The sequence below is a fragment of the Narcine bancroftii genome, chromosome 12, assembly GCF_036971445.1.
Source record: "Narcine bancroftii isolate sNarBan1 chromosome 12, sNarBan1.hap1, whole genome shotgun sequence".
In the NCBI taxonomy this organism is placed as follows: Eukaryota; Metazoa; Chordata; class Chondrichthyes; order Torpediniformes; family Narcinidae; genus Narcine; species Narcine bancroftii.
The window spans coordinates 12,387,071-12,401,075 of NC_091480.1; the positions used below are offsets into that span (position 1 = coordinate 12,387,071).

At 41.5% G+C, this 14,005-nt stretch overlaps 1 protein-coding gene across 2 annotated transcripts in view; it reads left to right on the forward strand.

Annotated features, from left to right (window-relative positions):
- Nucleotides 1–14,005, forward strand: part of LOC138746878 (general transcription factor 3C polypeptide 1) — a 68,781-nt gene that overhangs the window by 34,032 nt on the left and 20,744 nt on the right. For both annotated transcript variants that reach the window (XM_069905461.1, XM_069905462.1), the window contains 10 exons: nucleotides 1,630–1,807; nucleotides 3,412–3,556; nucleotides 3,763–3,898; nucleotides 5,031–5,109; nucleotides 6,527–6,709; nucleotides 7,572–7,732; nucleotides 7,894–8,036; nucleotides 10,173–10,254; nucleotides 11,059–11,171; nucleotides 11,875–11,937. In XM_069905461.1, coding sequence (XP_069761562.1) covers nucleotides 1,630–1,807; nucleotides 3,412–3,556; nucleotides 3,763–3,898; nucleotides 5,031–5,109; nucleotides 6,527–6,709; nucleotides 7,572–7,732; nucleotides 7,894–8,036; nucleotides 10,173–10,254; nucleotides 11,059–11,171; nucleotides 11,875–11,937 — 1,283 coding nt within the window. The remainder of the gene's footprint in view (nucleotides 1–1,629; nucleotides 1,808–3,411; nucleotides 3,557–3,762; nucleotides 3,899–5,030; nucleotides 5,110–6,526; nucleotides 6,710–7,571; nucleotides 7,733–7,893; nucleotides 8,037–10,172; nucleotides 10,255–11,058; nucleotides 11,172–11,874; nucleotides 11,938–14,005) is intronic.

Consider the following 14,005-nt stretch of genomic DNA (forward strand, 5'->3'; position numbering starts at 1 on the left):
ATTCAATCAATAATATTTCTCTATAGAGGATTTGTCAAATGTTGCTAGTGTGTTGTCGAATAGTAAAATCTGAGGGCTATTGAGAATGATTCCTGAAACAATCAAATGGGTGACTGATTGTGGGCATGAACTCTAGCAGGGTTATTTGCCATGCCCTTTTTCCATTGGTACAGATATCCTTTGATTTACACACTTTTCAAGTTTTATGCCTAATGAGCTTGTATCCAGGTGCAGGACCATTTTTAACCAGGAATAAATTTATCACTGTGACATGAAACTATTGGAAGATTGTTTTATCCTGAGATTAAAGTTCATAATCCTTACTCAGGCCTGTGTGCGGGAGGGCGGGGTTTGCGGGCGATCGGGTTGGACAACGACAGTGCGGGGGCATCGGCTCTCGCTGCAGGGTGGCATCTCGGCGGATCAGCGGCCCCGTCACCGTGAGTCGCGGGTCGGCCTGCAGCAGGGAGGGGGAGTGGGCAACGGTCCTGGCGAGGTCAGGCCCGAGGCCTCCGGTTCCAGGCGCTGGGAAGCGGCCTTGGCTTCCCATGACACCGGCCAGTCCCCAAAACCAGAGTCCACGGTGAGACCCTGCAACGTAAACAGAGGAGGTGGGGGCGATTAGTGGGCTGACGCCAGTGCATTCTGGGATTTATAGTATTAGCTGTGCATGCGCTATACTGGCGCGGCAGCCAGCGGGCCACCTCTAATACATTTTTGAAATAATCTTGCGGGCCAAATATAATTATGGCCCGCGGGCCAGAGTTTGACATGTGTGCTCTAGACGATTGGCATGCATGTTAGCTTCCACTCTGCATCTGGTGAAGAAAGTTCTTAATACTTCTGGAATAGAAAGATACATTCTTTCCTACAAGGAGGAAAATGTGATGCAAAATGAAACTTTGTACATGGTGTCTAATAACTCTCCTTGTGGTAGGTTACTTCATTAACTGAAGGTGATAAAAGGTGAAGGTTTGTAAAAAAAAAAGTCATCGGTTTAGAAAAAAGTCAATAGAAATCTACTGTATTTATCTGAGAAATGCCAACTAATCTGAAAGTTTATATCTGGGCTTGAACTAGTTACCCTGAACCTAATTGCCTGGAGTTATAATGGCTTGCAATGTGCTATATTTTTTCAGAATAATTTTGTTCTACTTGTACGTTAAATGTAGTGTAAGAATCAAAATATAGCTGATACTAAATCATTTCAAAATTTAAATTTTTGCACTCATTGCATGAAATCGAATCAAACACAGTAAAATCCCAGTTATCCGGAAATAAAGCAACCGGCAAACAAAAGCGGAAAATAAATAGGTAAAAAATACAGAAGTTTAAAATCGTGTGCCTCGTCGTTAGTTCGGCAATCGCGCAAAATGCAATCTCAAGCAACTGGAAAAATCACTTATCCGCATCTACCAATTCCCAAAGTTTCTGGATACCAGGGGTTTTACTGTGGTGATATCCAGAAACTAAATCGAACTGAATAACCAAATTTCTCACAGAGATGATGGGTATAAAATCTTGATTGTTATTCAGAGGAAACAGTGAATCAAAAACTTTGACATTGTGTGGCTGATTTGTGAAAAAAATCTACAAATTGACCACTGATTCTTGTTTTCATTAATCCAGATTTTCATTTATGTCAAAAAGAATGCCACAATTGTTGACACCACTAGTTGTGATCCACACTATAATTTGGCCAGAAGTACCAGGCCATTTGATAATCGTTGCTATGCTTTCAATGGTGTGCAAGATGTAGAAAGCTTCTGGTTTGACCTTATGTGTGTCTGTCTGAATACACCGCTAGGTAAGCTTATTTTATGATCTTTAAAAAAATTTTAAATTTGGACATACAACACGATAATAGGCCATTTCGGCCCAGAAGAGCATGCCACCCAATTTACACCCATTTGACCTACACCCCCAGAAGATTTTGAACTGTTAAAGGTGAAAAATATTGATCACTTTAATCAAGAGTTTGGACAAGAAAATGTATTGTTTGAGCATATACGATGTCTTCCAAATGAGTGGGTCACATCTTGCTTGTCCAGACCCTCACATGATGCCTGGAATCACCCATGCGCCTTGGATGCTCTTGATCTGAAGCATCCTCTGTGGTAATAAAAATGATGGTGCAGTAAGATGGCCTCACCTCTGAAATAGCCTCAAGCCACCCCAACCTTCTCATTTTTGGTTGTAAAGCTGTAGTTTTTAATAAGTGAAACACAAATAGATTTTGACTTCTTTTCCACTTTATGTCTTAATTTGAAAGCCCATAATCGCAACTGAAATTAATGGAGTCTTGGATAATTTCAGCAAAACCGATCTCTTTTACCAGGCATCATGCGAAGGCTCCGTTTAGAACGGTCTCAGTTTATTGCTGTACGAGTTGTTCGTTTTTATGGCCACACGGTGTCGCTATCTGTCAAACGAAAGGAGAGAAATGAAAAGATTTAGAATGTATTCAATGAAACTTTTCTGGCAAAGAATTCAAAGAAAAATATAAAAGATAAAAATATGCTAGAATTAAATGAAATATATTTGTATTTTTTCTTAAATCTACAATACAAATTTTAATCTTTGCCTTATTTTATTTCACCTATTTTCTAAAATTATTTGGATCAATTTAGTATTATAATCTTTTATTTCTCTAAATCATCGATAAAGCACTTGGTGCAAATAACAGTAAACCTTGCAACTTTATAAATTTACAATTGAAACCTACCTGTACAATATTCTTCCAACCAAGCTGATCAAATTGGGTAGTAAATTATATACTTAGGATCTACAGATGAATCTGTAGTAAATTTATTTAAAGTATTACAGTAAATTTCATTATTTCTAGAAGATGGATATGATACAGAATGAGGGTTTGATAAAATTGACCCAAGCAAATCCTTCAATAAGGAGTTAAATAACAGATAAAATTTAGGAAAAATCAATTAATTTCTATATCCAGTCCATCATTTGCAAATGTTTTACAAAACTTGAGATGCAAGTCGTCAGATCACCTTCTGTAATGGTTAGTACAATGCTGTTTCAGCGCCAGCGACCCACATTCAAATTCGGCGCTGTCTGCAAGGAGTTTGTACATTCTCCCCGTGTTTGCCTGGGTTTTCCTCTGGGTTCTCTGGTGTCCTCCCACCCTCCAAAAACGTATGGGGGTTGTAAGTTAATTGGAGTATTCGGGCAGCTCGGGTCCATGGGGTGGAAGGGCCTGTTAGCGTGCTGTAGGTCTAAATTGATAATTAAAATTTTGTTTCTGGGTTCAGGATGCAGTATGATTTGCTCGTAGAGCTCATTATTTAATCAGCATTGTGAGAAGACAGAGGTGAGGTTGGACTACAGAAAGTGGAGCAATTGAACTTAAAAAATAAAAAATCCTTGTCACTTCCACGTGTTTATTTTCAGGAGTCATACGGGTTCCTCGCTTAAATAAGAGTGGCCTTGCAGCACCTGAGGGAGCGGGAGACACTGTGCTTCACTCTGAGATGGATCAGGATACACCTGCTAAGAACACCATGGAGAACAAATGTTCCCTGCTGGAGTATGCAACGTGCGTTTGCTTCTGATGCATGCAGTCGTTAAAAATATCAGATTTTGTAACATTTATTAAAGAATTAAAAGCTTTGACTACTCAAATTGCTTGTTGTTCCCCCACCCACAATCTTCTGCAAACCTTCCATGAATTCTCTTGAAGGCAGTGTTTGTCAGTAATAATGACCGATGCTCCTTTTAATGATTTCTCTCCTATTTCTCCAGGGGTAGTCGGAAGTTAATAGAAGATGGGAAGCTTCCAGGTGACGGTCTTGGAGCCGCAGGCCTCGATTCTAGTTTCTTTGGGCATCTGAAACGAAACTGGATCTGGACCAGTTACATTATGAAAAATGCTAAAAAGGTAATTAACTATCTTAAAGCTAATATTGCTTCAAAAGATATCCTGAACTTACTGGAATTGGAACGACATTGGAGGTGACTGAAGGTATTAAATCTGGAATATTTCAAATTAATTTGTTAGAATAAAGCAATGAACGCTCTCTGCAACCTGGTGAAATCCTTTTCTACAAAGCTGAGCAATGCAAGGGGTCAAAATTGATGAAGCTTTTTATTACAGGCAAAATGAAAATGAGTGGCTCTTCCAGGGTGGCTAACTAGGTTTGAATGGCATTTTGCTGTTTTGTATTCATCATTCCCTCCCTTCCTTACCACTTGCATTTACCTCCGTGACCCAATTTTTTGATAAATTAACCAATATGGTTAGAGACTTCTAACTGGATTAAGAGTGAGATAAAAAATTGCATCTGTGGCACTGTGAATGGAGAAAATAAAGTTGGGAATTCCATCAGGGAATAGAGAGCAGGGAGAAGATGTTCTAAATTGGTGGTCCTTGCTTTTTCTTCACCCACAGGCCAACATAATTTTAGTCCTTTACTTCATGCAAGCCATTTGGAAAAACTGGACAATAAACAGGGAGGGGTAAAGAGGCAAGCGAACTCAAGACCCTTCTCTGATCGCCAGGACTTTTGTTTTCTATCGGTGGCAACGATTTTTAGAAATTTACTTTTTTTTTCCTTTCGTGAAGTTTACAGCTTCGTTGACTATCGGTGGTGCACAGATTACAGATTGAGAAATATTTTTTTCTCGATCATGATGGGTTTAGGTAGAATAATAGAGAGAAGTTTTTCCTACTGACACAGAGGACACAGGTTCAAAATGAAAGCCAAAAAAGTATAGGAGGGATATGCTGAGAGAAAATAGAGCAAAAGGCAAATTGCTGGAGGAGCAGTAGATCAAACAGAATTCGAGGAGGGAATTGGACAGTCAACATTTGGCTTGAAACTCTGGTTCGCGACTGAGGAAAAAATAGCTTGTTGGCCACAGGAAAGGATTTAGGAAATGAGCTGATGAGACTGCTCAAGGGACCTGAAGGATTAATGGTTGCCTGTTATGCTTTATCAATTATATGAACGGAAATCTCTCTTTATTTCAACCAGGCTAAACCAGACTGCTATTTCAATTTGCTTTTTTAGAGCCTCAACATCACTGAGAGCAACACAATGCGACTACAAAGTTTCCTGAACAAGCATTCTCTTCCACTTGGAGTTGCAGGTAAAATAATCTTTCAAATAATCCTTTCTACAGTATGGTTCTGTACTGTATGCTAACCTAAATTAATAACCCATAAGGAAACATGATACAATCATGGCTAAATATTGAAATGAACCTGTAAAATGTCAAGAGGCTGAACTTTACAAAATTTTTAATTGGACTTTCTGTTCATGAATTTGAAATAATGCAGTTCAAATTAAATCCGGCACTGTCCGTAAGGAGTTTGTACATGTCTGCATGGATTTACTCTGCGTGTTCCTGTCTCCTCCCTCCCTCGAAAAACATACAGGGTTTGTAGGTTACCTGGTGTCTTTGGGCGGCACCGGTTTGTGTGCTGGTAACACCTGTTATTGTATCTCTAAATTAAATTTAAAATAAGGAACAATTTAAGTTAAACCGACATCACTATATGCAAATACCAAATTGACACTAGCTAAGAAGATGCAAGTTGAATTGTAGTTTATTGCTTCATCAGATTTACCATATTTCTTGACACTAGAAGTTTTCAACCTTTTTTCCATCCACAGACCATTTTCCATATTCCTTCATTGACCTTAGGCCACCTATAACAGTGGCTGGGGAAATGGGCTGGCCTTCTTGACCCCTTTCCCAGACCACTAATGGGACATCTTGTTTTGGTGGAAAAGTATTTAAATGTATACTCTTTTAAATTTTTTTATAATTGTCTTAAAAATTATTTGTTCCATATATCAGTAATGCTTGTCTTCGTACTTCGCTGCAGACCATCTATAAACAGACCCACGGATCACAGGTTGAGAAATACTGCTCTACAACGTAAAGGTGCCCATTTGGACAATCAAGGCCATTTGGCCCATTAAAGTTACGTTAGCTCACAACAATCCCATTCTCATTTTTCCTGTAATCTATTCTCCCCATATTCCCAACAAATTCTCCACGACCCCCACCCCCACACCCGAGAGTCCCAACACTCACTGAACGCACCTGGCAATTTACAATGGCCGATTAACCTACCAACCCGTATGTCTTTGGGATGCGGTAGTAAACCGGCAAATTTGGAAAATACATGCCATCAAAAGGAAGAACTTACCAACTCAACACAGGCACAACCAGCGGTTAGAATTGAACCTGGGATAATGGCGCTGTCGAGTTAGCTTCAACTTTTAAGCTATTTGCATACTTGATTTTCACATGCTTTCAATCGAATTAACCCACTGGAGTCAAATGCAAGTTTTAACAGATCATTACAGCCCCTTTAGCCTACCATGTCGTGCCCTCTGTGTAAACCTACTCCACGACAATCTAATTTTGTTTTAACTAGGAGGTAAAATATGTATGCTGTTCTGTACTTTAAAAAAAATCTCGCAAATTTTTTTTTGCTATTTTTCCTTAAGTTGGGTGTTGGAAGCCTTGTTAACAAGGTTTTTTTTTGACACAGGAAATAAATTCAGTATGTTAGGGATGCTCGGGTCCGTGCCTCTTGCCAAGAAGAAGGAAGAAATCCGAATTGAAAAGGAGTCCAACGTTGGCAGAAACAAGCGTGTAGCCGGTGGAAAAGGGCAGAAGAGAAAACGTCCTGAAAAAGAGGGTGGCAAGAAAACAAGAAAAAAGAAGAAGAAAGGTGAGGGTTTCATCACTCTATTAAGTCTTATTAGGTTTCCCCACTTAAAAGACAGAGGAATAATTTTTTAGATTTGCAGGAGAAAATCGTCATTTTAGATTTTTTTTTGCAATCTCTCCAACTAAGCCAGCATTTATTCCCCATCCCAAATGGCCCTCAAGAGAGCAGCAGAGAGCTGCAACATGTCCTTTAGCGAAGCTGCTCTCCATGTGAGTCATATAAGAGAATTTCAGGATTTGGATCTAGTGTCAATGAAGGAACAGCAATATATTTCCAAGTCAGGATGCTTTCCAGTTGAGGAGAAAATCTGCTGCTCGCTATTGACGTCCAGGAGAAAATTCCAGGATTTGGACCCAGTCTCAATGAAGGAACAGCAGTATATTTCCAAGTCAGGATGCTTTCCAGTTGAGGTGAAAATCTGCTGCTCGCTATTGACGTCCAAGAGAAAATTCCAGGATTTGGACCCAGTGTCAATGAAGGAACAGCAGTATATTTCCAAGTCAGGATGCTTTCCAGTTGAGGAGAAAATCTACTGCTCGCTATTGACGTCCAGGAGAAAATTCCAGGATTTGGACCCAGTCTCAATGAAGGAACAGCAGTATATTTCCAAGTCAGGATGCTTTCCAGTTGAGGTGAAAATCTGCTGCTCGCTATTGACGTCCAAGAGAAAATTCCAGGATTTGGACCCAGTCTCAATGAAGGAACAGCAGTATATTTCCAAGTTCAGATACTTCTCTCGGGTCACAACTTAGCCTCCTGCAATCCAGGGGCTTTGGGTTCCCTTGGCTTCAGAATTCTCCTTAATAAAGTTCACGGTATATCTTTTTCATTTGCGATAATAATTCTTTGCTTACGCCTGCAGAGGAGGCACCACAACAGGGGAAGACTAAGAGGTTTCGCTTCACAGATGACGCAGATAGGAGTGCCCTGCGTCGTATGACCAAACTCCGTGTCACCTGGACCGCACAGGAAGACAGTCTGCTTATGCTTTGTCGAGTAGCCAGCCATGTCCTTAACAAAAAAGTAAGTGATTAAATAAGTGTCCTTTCTATAATTATAATGCCTCAAAATGTTAATGATTAGTTGAATTGCACTCCAAATTGGCTGTATAAAAGCTTAAGGTGAAATCTTGTTAAATGCCCACTTGCATGCCTTTGAAAACATAATCTGTTATTTGCATTGAGGTGAAAGGACCCTTTGTTCCTTGGCAAACGGTCAGAGACGTCATGCACGATTATTTTGAGGTGGCTTTGGATAAAACTTCTCTTGCTGTGGGACGGCGATCTCGCTACATTCTCAAGAATCCTCAGACAATGCTTAATTACAGGTGAGACCACTCCTGCTCCTAAGTAACAGCCTCGAGAGGTCCTGCAGCATAATGTGGATGCCATTGAGTTTTGCATCCATCTTTTGTAGATCGTCTGTGCGATTGGCTTTTCAAATGGCCCGTTGGGTGTTTTAATGGAGTGAGGTAACTTCTTGTAACGACCAAATGAAACCTAGCTTTGTTTTATCTTTTACATCTATCCCCGCAGTCATACAGCATGGAACGTGTTCTTTGGCCCAACTCACCCAGGATAGCATTCTAGGCTGGTCCCATTTGGTCCATTTCCTTCTAGGCCTTTCCTATCCATATATCTGTCCAAGTATCTTTTGAATATTGTGATTGTACCTATAGCTTCCTCTGGCAGCTTTTTCCATATATGGACTACCCACTGAATGAAAGATTTTCCCCTCAGGTTTCTCTTAAGCCTCTCCCCTCTCACCTTAAGCCCTCTCGTTCTAGAATTGACTAACCTGCGAAAAGACTGCGCGCGTTCACTTTATCCTTGCCCCTCTTGATTTTATAAACCTCTTCAAGGTCACTTCTCAGCTTCCTTCATTCTAGGGAATAAAGAAACAGTTGAATAAAGAAACAGTCTCTCCCTACAATCCAAGTGCTCCTCTGCACCTCATCCAACTTATTGATACCCTTCCTAGAGCTAGGTGTCCAGAACTACACAGAATACTCCATGTGGATTCCAAGCTGTATCTTGACCTCCCAACTTTTATACTCCCAAAACAAGGCTCCTAACGCAATGAAGGCAAGCATGAAAAATAGCTTTTTCACAACTTTGTCCACCTGAGTCACTCTGTTCCACAGTGCTCTCCAGGACTCTGTCGTTATTTTTTTGGATCAGATATTTTACAGGATTCGTTGACGACGTACACAATAATCCAGATATGGGGTGGCATGGTAAGCACAGGAGTGGCACGGTAACCGTAGCGGTTAACGCAACGTTGTTACAGAGCTAGTGATCGGGACCAGGGAAGGGAAGGAGTGACTAAATTGTATAGACTGCTGCCAGATCTGTGTTGCTGGACTGCTTTTGAGAATGGGAGATCGTTAGCTTGCTGGCCGGAGAAATCTGAGAAGGAAAAGCAGCAATTTGTGTTGATGATACCCTGGTGTAATATAATCCTGCAGCCAATTTGCTTCTGAAAGACTTGTGAAATGTTGAACGATGAATTACAGGAATATGAAAGGCTTTGTTGATATACAAAGAGGAATAGGGATTAGTTTGCAGGCCACATAGCACACCATTCGCCCGAGATGAGTGAAACACAAAAGTCTGCAGATGCTATGATTGCAGTTAAAACACAGAAGAGCTGGAGGAACTCAGCTGGTCTCGCAGCATCCACAGGAGGTAAAGATATAGAATCGACGTTTTGGGCCTGATCCCTCCCTCAAGCCCTTACCTCGAGGAATGGCCCGCAAGGTTGGTGATATATCTTTACTTCCTATGGATGCTGCGAGACCAGCCGAGTTCCTCCAGCTCCTCTGTGTTCTGACCCTAATTGGCCTAATTCTGTGCTGTGCACTGTGTGAAATACAGTAAAAGTCCTAGAATCTAGACTGCTCAGGGATTGGATCAGTCCAGAATTACGGTTTTTACAGATTCTTGGGCAGTCATTTTAAAATTCAAATTTATGGGGGAATAAAGAAGAGATGAACAGATCATTTTTGATAGTTTAGCCAAGACAGCAAGCTTCATTTATTAAAATGAGCAGTTTTAAAGTAGAGTCGACCCTTGACAAAAATGTAAACGTAAAAATTTTTCGTGACCGAAAAGAGCGTGAAATGCTTGAAATGATGTTTTAAAATGAGCATTGTGAAATAAAAATACAGCATACAAATTAATTTTTTTGTGATGAGGTTACCTGTATTAAGCGTGATCACCTGTGGTCGCTGTGCATCTGCGGGACGTACGCGCGCACACAATAGCCCTCTAAATTTAAAAAGTTTGAGAGTCCCAATCCTTGGGTGGTCTGGATTTCAGACATCTGGATTTTTGGACTTTTACTGTAGCCTCAAATGTGCTAATGGGTGCCACTCCTCAATCAACTCGATGTGATTTCTTTTCCTTCTCGAATGTATCTGATAACTCTGGGACCTCTTCAAATATGTTTTTAATATTGGCAGAATTTGTCTTGCTGAAGTCTATGAAGATCATGCTTTAATTGATGAAATAATGAGCAAAAAGGATGATTATCTGGACAGTAAGGTAAGAAAGCCCTGCAATTTATTTTTCTCTGCAGCAAAGTATTGGGTCATGTCTTGGTGTTTGAAGCTTGGCGCATTGATTCCAAACCATTGTTTATTCAAATACTTCAAAAAGGATCTTAAATGTTTCTGAGCTGCCACCTTAGCCGTGAAGTTAGCATAAAATCTCCCCGGACATTTTTTTTAAAATGCAATTAGGTGCATCTAAAAATAAAATGCTGATGCATGCTTCACCCTTCAGAGATGCCAGTAAGTATTTCCAATATTTTCTGGTTTGATTCATAGTTCCATCAGCAGTAATATCGCAACAGTTTCAGACTGAATGGTTGTCCCGACCACAACAACAATGGGCCGATCTGATTATACTGGTATTCTGTTTACTTCAAAATTGACTGGGATGGATTTCAGGTGATTGGAGCATTTGTTCCTGGTTGGAATTCCCAGCTCTGGGATGGCCAGGTTTCCCATTGCTGCAATCTGGGGAAGCTGAGGTTGAAGTTCGATCCTTTCTTTCAAGAATGAAATAAACACAGAAAATGAAAACGTTCATCAGGTCAGGCATATTCTATGGAAAGAGAAACAGAGTTAATGTCAGTTTCCTTCCTCAGAGCTAGGAGCTTCCCCAAGACACTGTCTGCGCCACGTTCCTCACAGTACTGCAGGTGCATCATGAAGCTAACTTGACAAAGGCGCTTTGACCTGCGACTTTAGATCTTTTTCTCTTGGCACCCGCCGAGTGTTTCCAGCATTTTTAGAGCCTTTACACTTGTCTTTGCCATGTCCAAATGACTTTTCCATTGTGCAGGTTTGTGCAAAGGAGTTCAAAGAATTTGTCAGAAAACTGAGAGAAAAGTTCAGCTCCACGCTTGGATCTGGGAATATCGAGATTCCTGATACACTGCAGGAATTGTTTGTCAGGTGCGCTGCTTTTCAAAGGTTTCTTTGTCTGAAAATATCTCCCCTAAAGAAGAGATGATAACATTTTTACTTCAGTAATTCTGCAATGTCTGTGCTCTGCTCCTCACGGTACTGCACGTGCCATATTTATGAGTTTTGAGAATTGGTGTATAAGTACCTTAGTTTTACTCTTGTATAGAATCATTAATTCAAATTAATGATTTGTTTTCAAATCACTTATTAAGTTTACTTTTCACCTAAATATAAATGGTTCTCAATACTTTACCTGGGGAATTGGGAATTCTTATCATAGAAATTGAGATTCTATTCAAAGTAATATATTTGGAACATTGTGGTGACCATCAATTCGCAGAACCTCATAAATTGCAAAGTGAAATAATTTTGCATCAGCAAGCTATAATGTTTAAACTGTGGCTTGGCAGAGCAGACGATACTTTCTTCCGAGCTGAGGAAGTTCGTTCCCCAGGGAGACTTGCTCAAATATCATGAGATGGTTTCCATGCTAGCGAGTGAGTACCTCGAGGTTTGGAGTAAGAATTCTTGTACGTTTTCTGGTGGGCGAACATCAAAGGAGAAAAGTGGGAAGGAGTGTAAAACCTTGGGGGGTGGGGTGGGGGGTGGGGGAGAGAGAACAATAAGGACCTTATAGATTATTCCTTCTCAATACTTACTGTATTTCATTTGAATGTTATTCTTTGTCCAGATTTAAAATATTGGTCGTTGGAGAAGAAGGGAGTGAACATCAGAGACAAGATGACATAAAGAGGTAATTTATCCGTGATCCTCATCTGTTTTCCAGATCGTGTTCAGATTTTGAAACATTAGCAATTGATCATTGACTGAATATTATCTCGGATATTTCAAACGATTCCCATATCTATGGGAAACAGGTTCTGGTGGTTTTGTGTCCTGGCACACCCACAGACGATCAAGATATAAAATGCAGGGGAAGGGTACAGTCATGGAATGGAAGGTACTGTATTTGACAGCACACAAGACCCCCTTTTTACCCAAAATCTAGCTCAAAAATATCCCCCGGGTCTTATACGCAAAGTTTAAATTAGGGTGATAACGGTGTGTAACGCTGGCAGAGATCATCGTCATTATATGGCTCAGTATCAGGGAGGGAGGGATCCCCCACTGTCCGACTGATATCGCCACCTGGCCCCAGTATCCGGGAGGGAGTGACACCCTTCTGTCCCCTCGGCATTGCCGCGACGGCCACTGCGCAGGTCGCCAGCTACTCGCCCAGCTTCGAGAAGCCCGTGGAGGTACTGCAGCTGGTCGGGAAGTGGGCTCGCAGCTTCGCGGGCCACCTTTCCTCGGGTAGCCCGTGCTCTCTGGAGCCACCGCCGCCACTCACTTTCTCCCGCCCCGGTGAGAAGGCCAACAACACAAGACCGTGCTTTCCAGCACCACCGTTCATCTCCCCCAGTGAGAAGGTCGACCACGGCAGCCCCCCCGCCAGCAGCACGAGGTGCAGGAGGAATCCATTTGCCAACGTCGCCAACACCCGCGGGTTGCCGGTGGGCACCCTGAGCTCTGAGGCTGGGCGGTCTTCTGAGAAGAAGCCACGCAGCACAGTGAGTGAGAACTGAATTGAAAACATTTTGCTTACCCGTCAATACACAAAAAATTCTTAATATTCACTGCTGAATTGATGGGTGGGGGTTGGGGGGGGCGGGGGAGGGTCTTGCATGCCATCAGATATGGTACTTTTAACCTGAAATCCCTCCCTTCAAACATTTGGAGTAAAACAAGTCTGCGAGCTCTCTGATTGAAGTACAATCACAAAAGCGTTGGAGAAACTCAACAGCTCCTAAAGCATCATTTGGATAATCGTGATATCTTTGATGAGAGAGGTGACAGAGGTGAAAGAGTTATCATGTCCAGTGAATTTTGTCCCTCCTTCCTACCTCCTATCCTGTAACTTTGTCAGTTGCGATTCTTAAGAGTTCGCCAGAGTTCCTTGTAAAACTGAGGAATGTTCCTGCTCCCACCACATTTTTTAGCCAGCAAGTTCCAAGGAACTCACTTGCCTTTGGGTGAAATTATTTTATTGAACCCTTCGCTGCTTTTGTAGCTTAAACCTACGCCTGCTGGTTGTCCACCAAAGGAAATGTGTGGTCATCTTTAGGCCTTTCATTTTGTGACCTCTGAAACATCGTCAGCCCATTCAGTCACTCTTCGGTCCTATAATTTCCCATTCCTGGACACTTCCTTATCAACCTCCCAGGCACTCTCTCATACAGCCCATCTTTCTTGTCTTGCAGTTAGCAACGGTTTGATATCTCTCCAATTTTCTCAACATTGAGTTAAGTTGAAATGAAGACTGCAGTCTATTTATTACAAGTTTCTAATTTGCTGTTGTGCAGTTTTAATGTCACGCAATAACAAGGCACCACTACAGCAGCAGGCCCGGGTTCAAATCTGTTGCTGTCTGTAAGAAGTTTGTGCCTCCTTTCCATATCTGCGGGAGTGTTCCTGGGTGTCCCACCATCAAAAGCGTACAAGGTCGGTTAATTGAGTGCGTTTGGGCAGCATGGGCTTGTGAGCCTGAAGGGCCTGTTACCGTGCTGTACCTCTTTAAAAAAAAAACATTTTTAATTAAAGAGAAACTAGAGCAGGTCATACATAAATCCCTGTCCCACCGTCCAGTAAAGCGATGAAGGGTCTTGGCTTCAGATTCGCTTTCCAGTATGTTCCCATAATCCTAGATTAGCCCTGAAGACCTGGGCTTGAACGTGTTGATTGATTCAGCTTCCACAGCTCTCTGGAATACTAAATTCCATAGAGTCATACCTTGCTGAATGAAGAAATCCTGTCCTAAATAG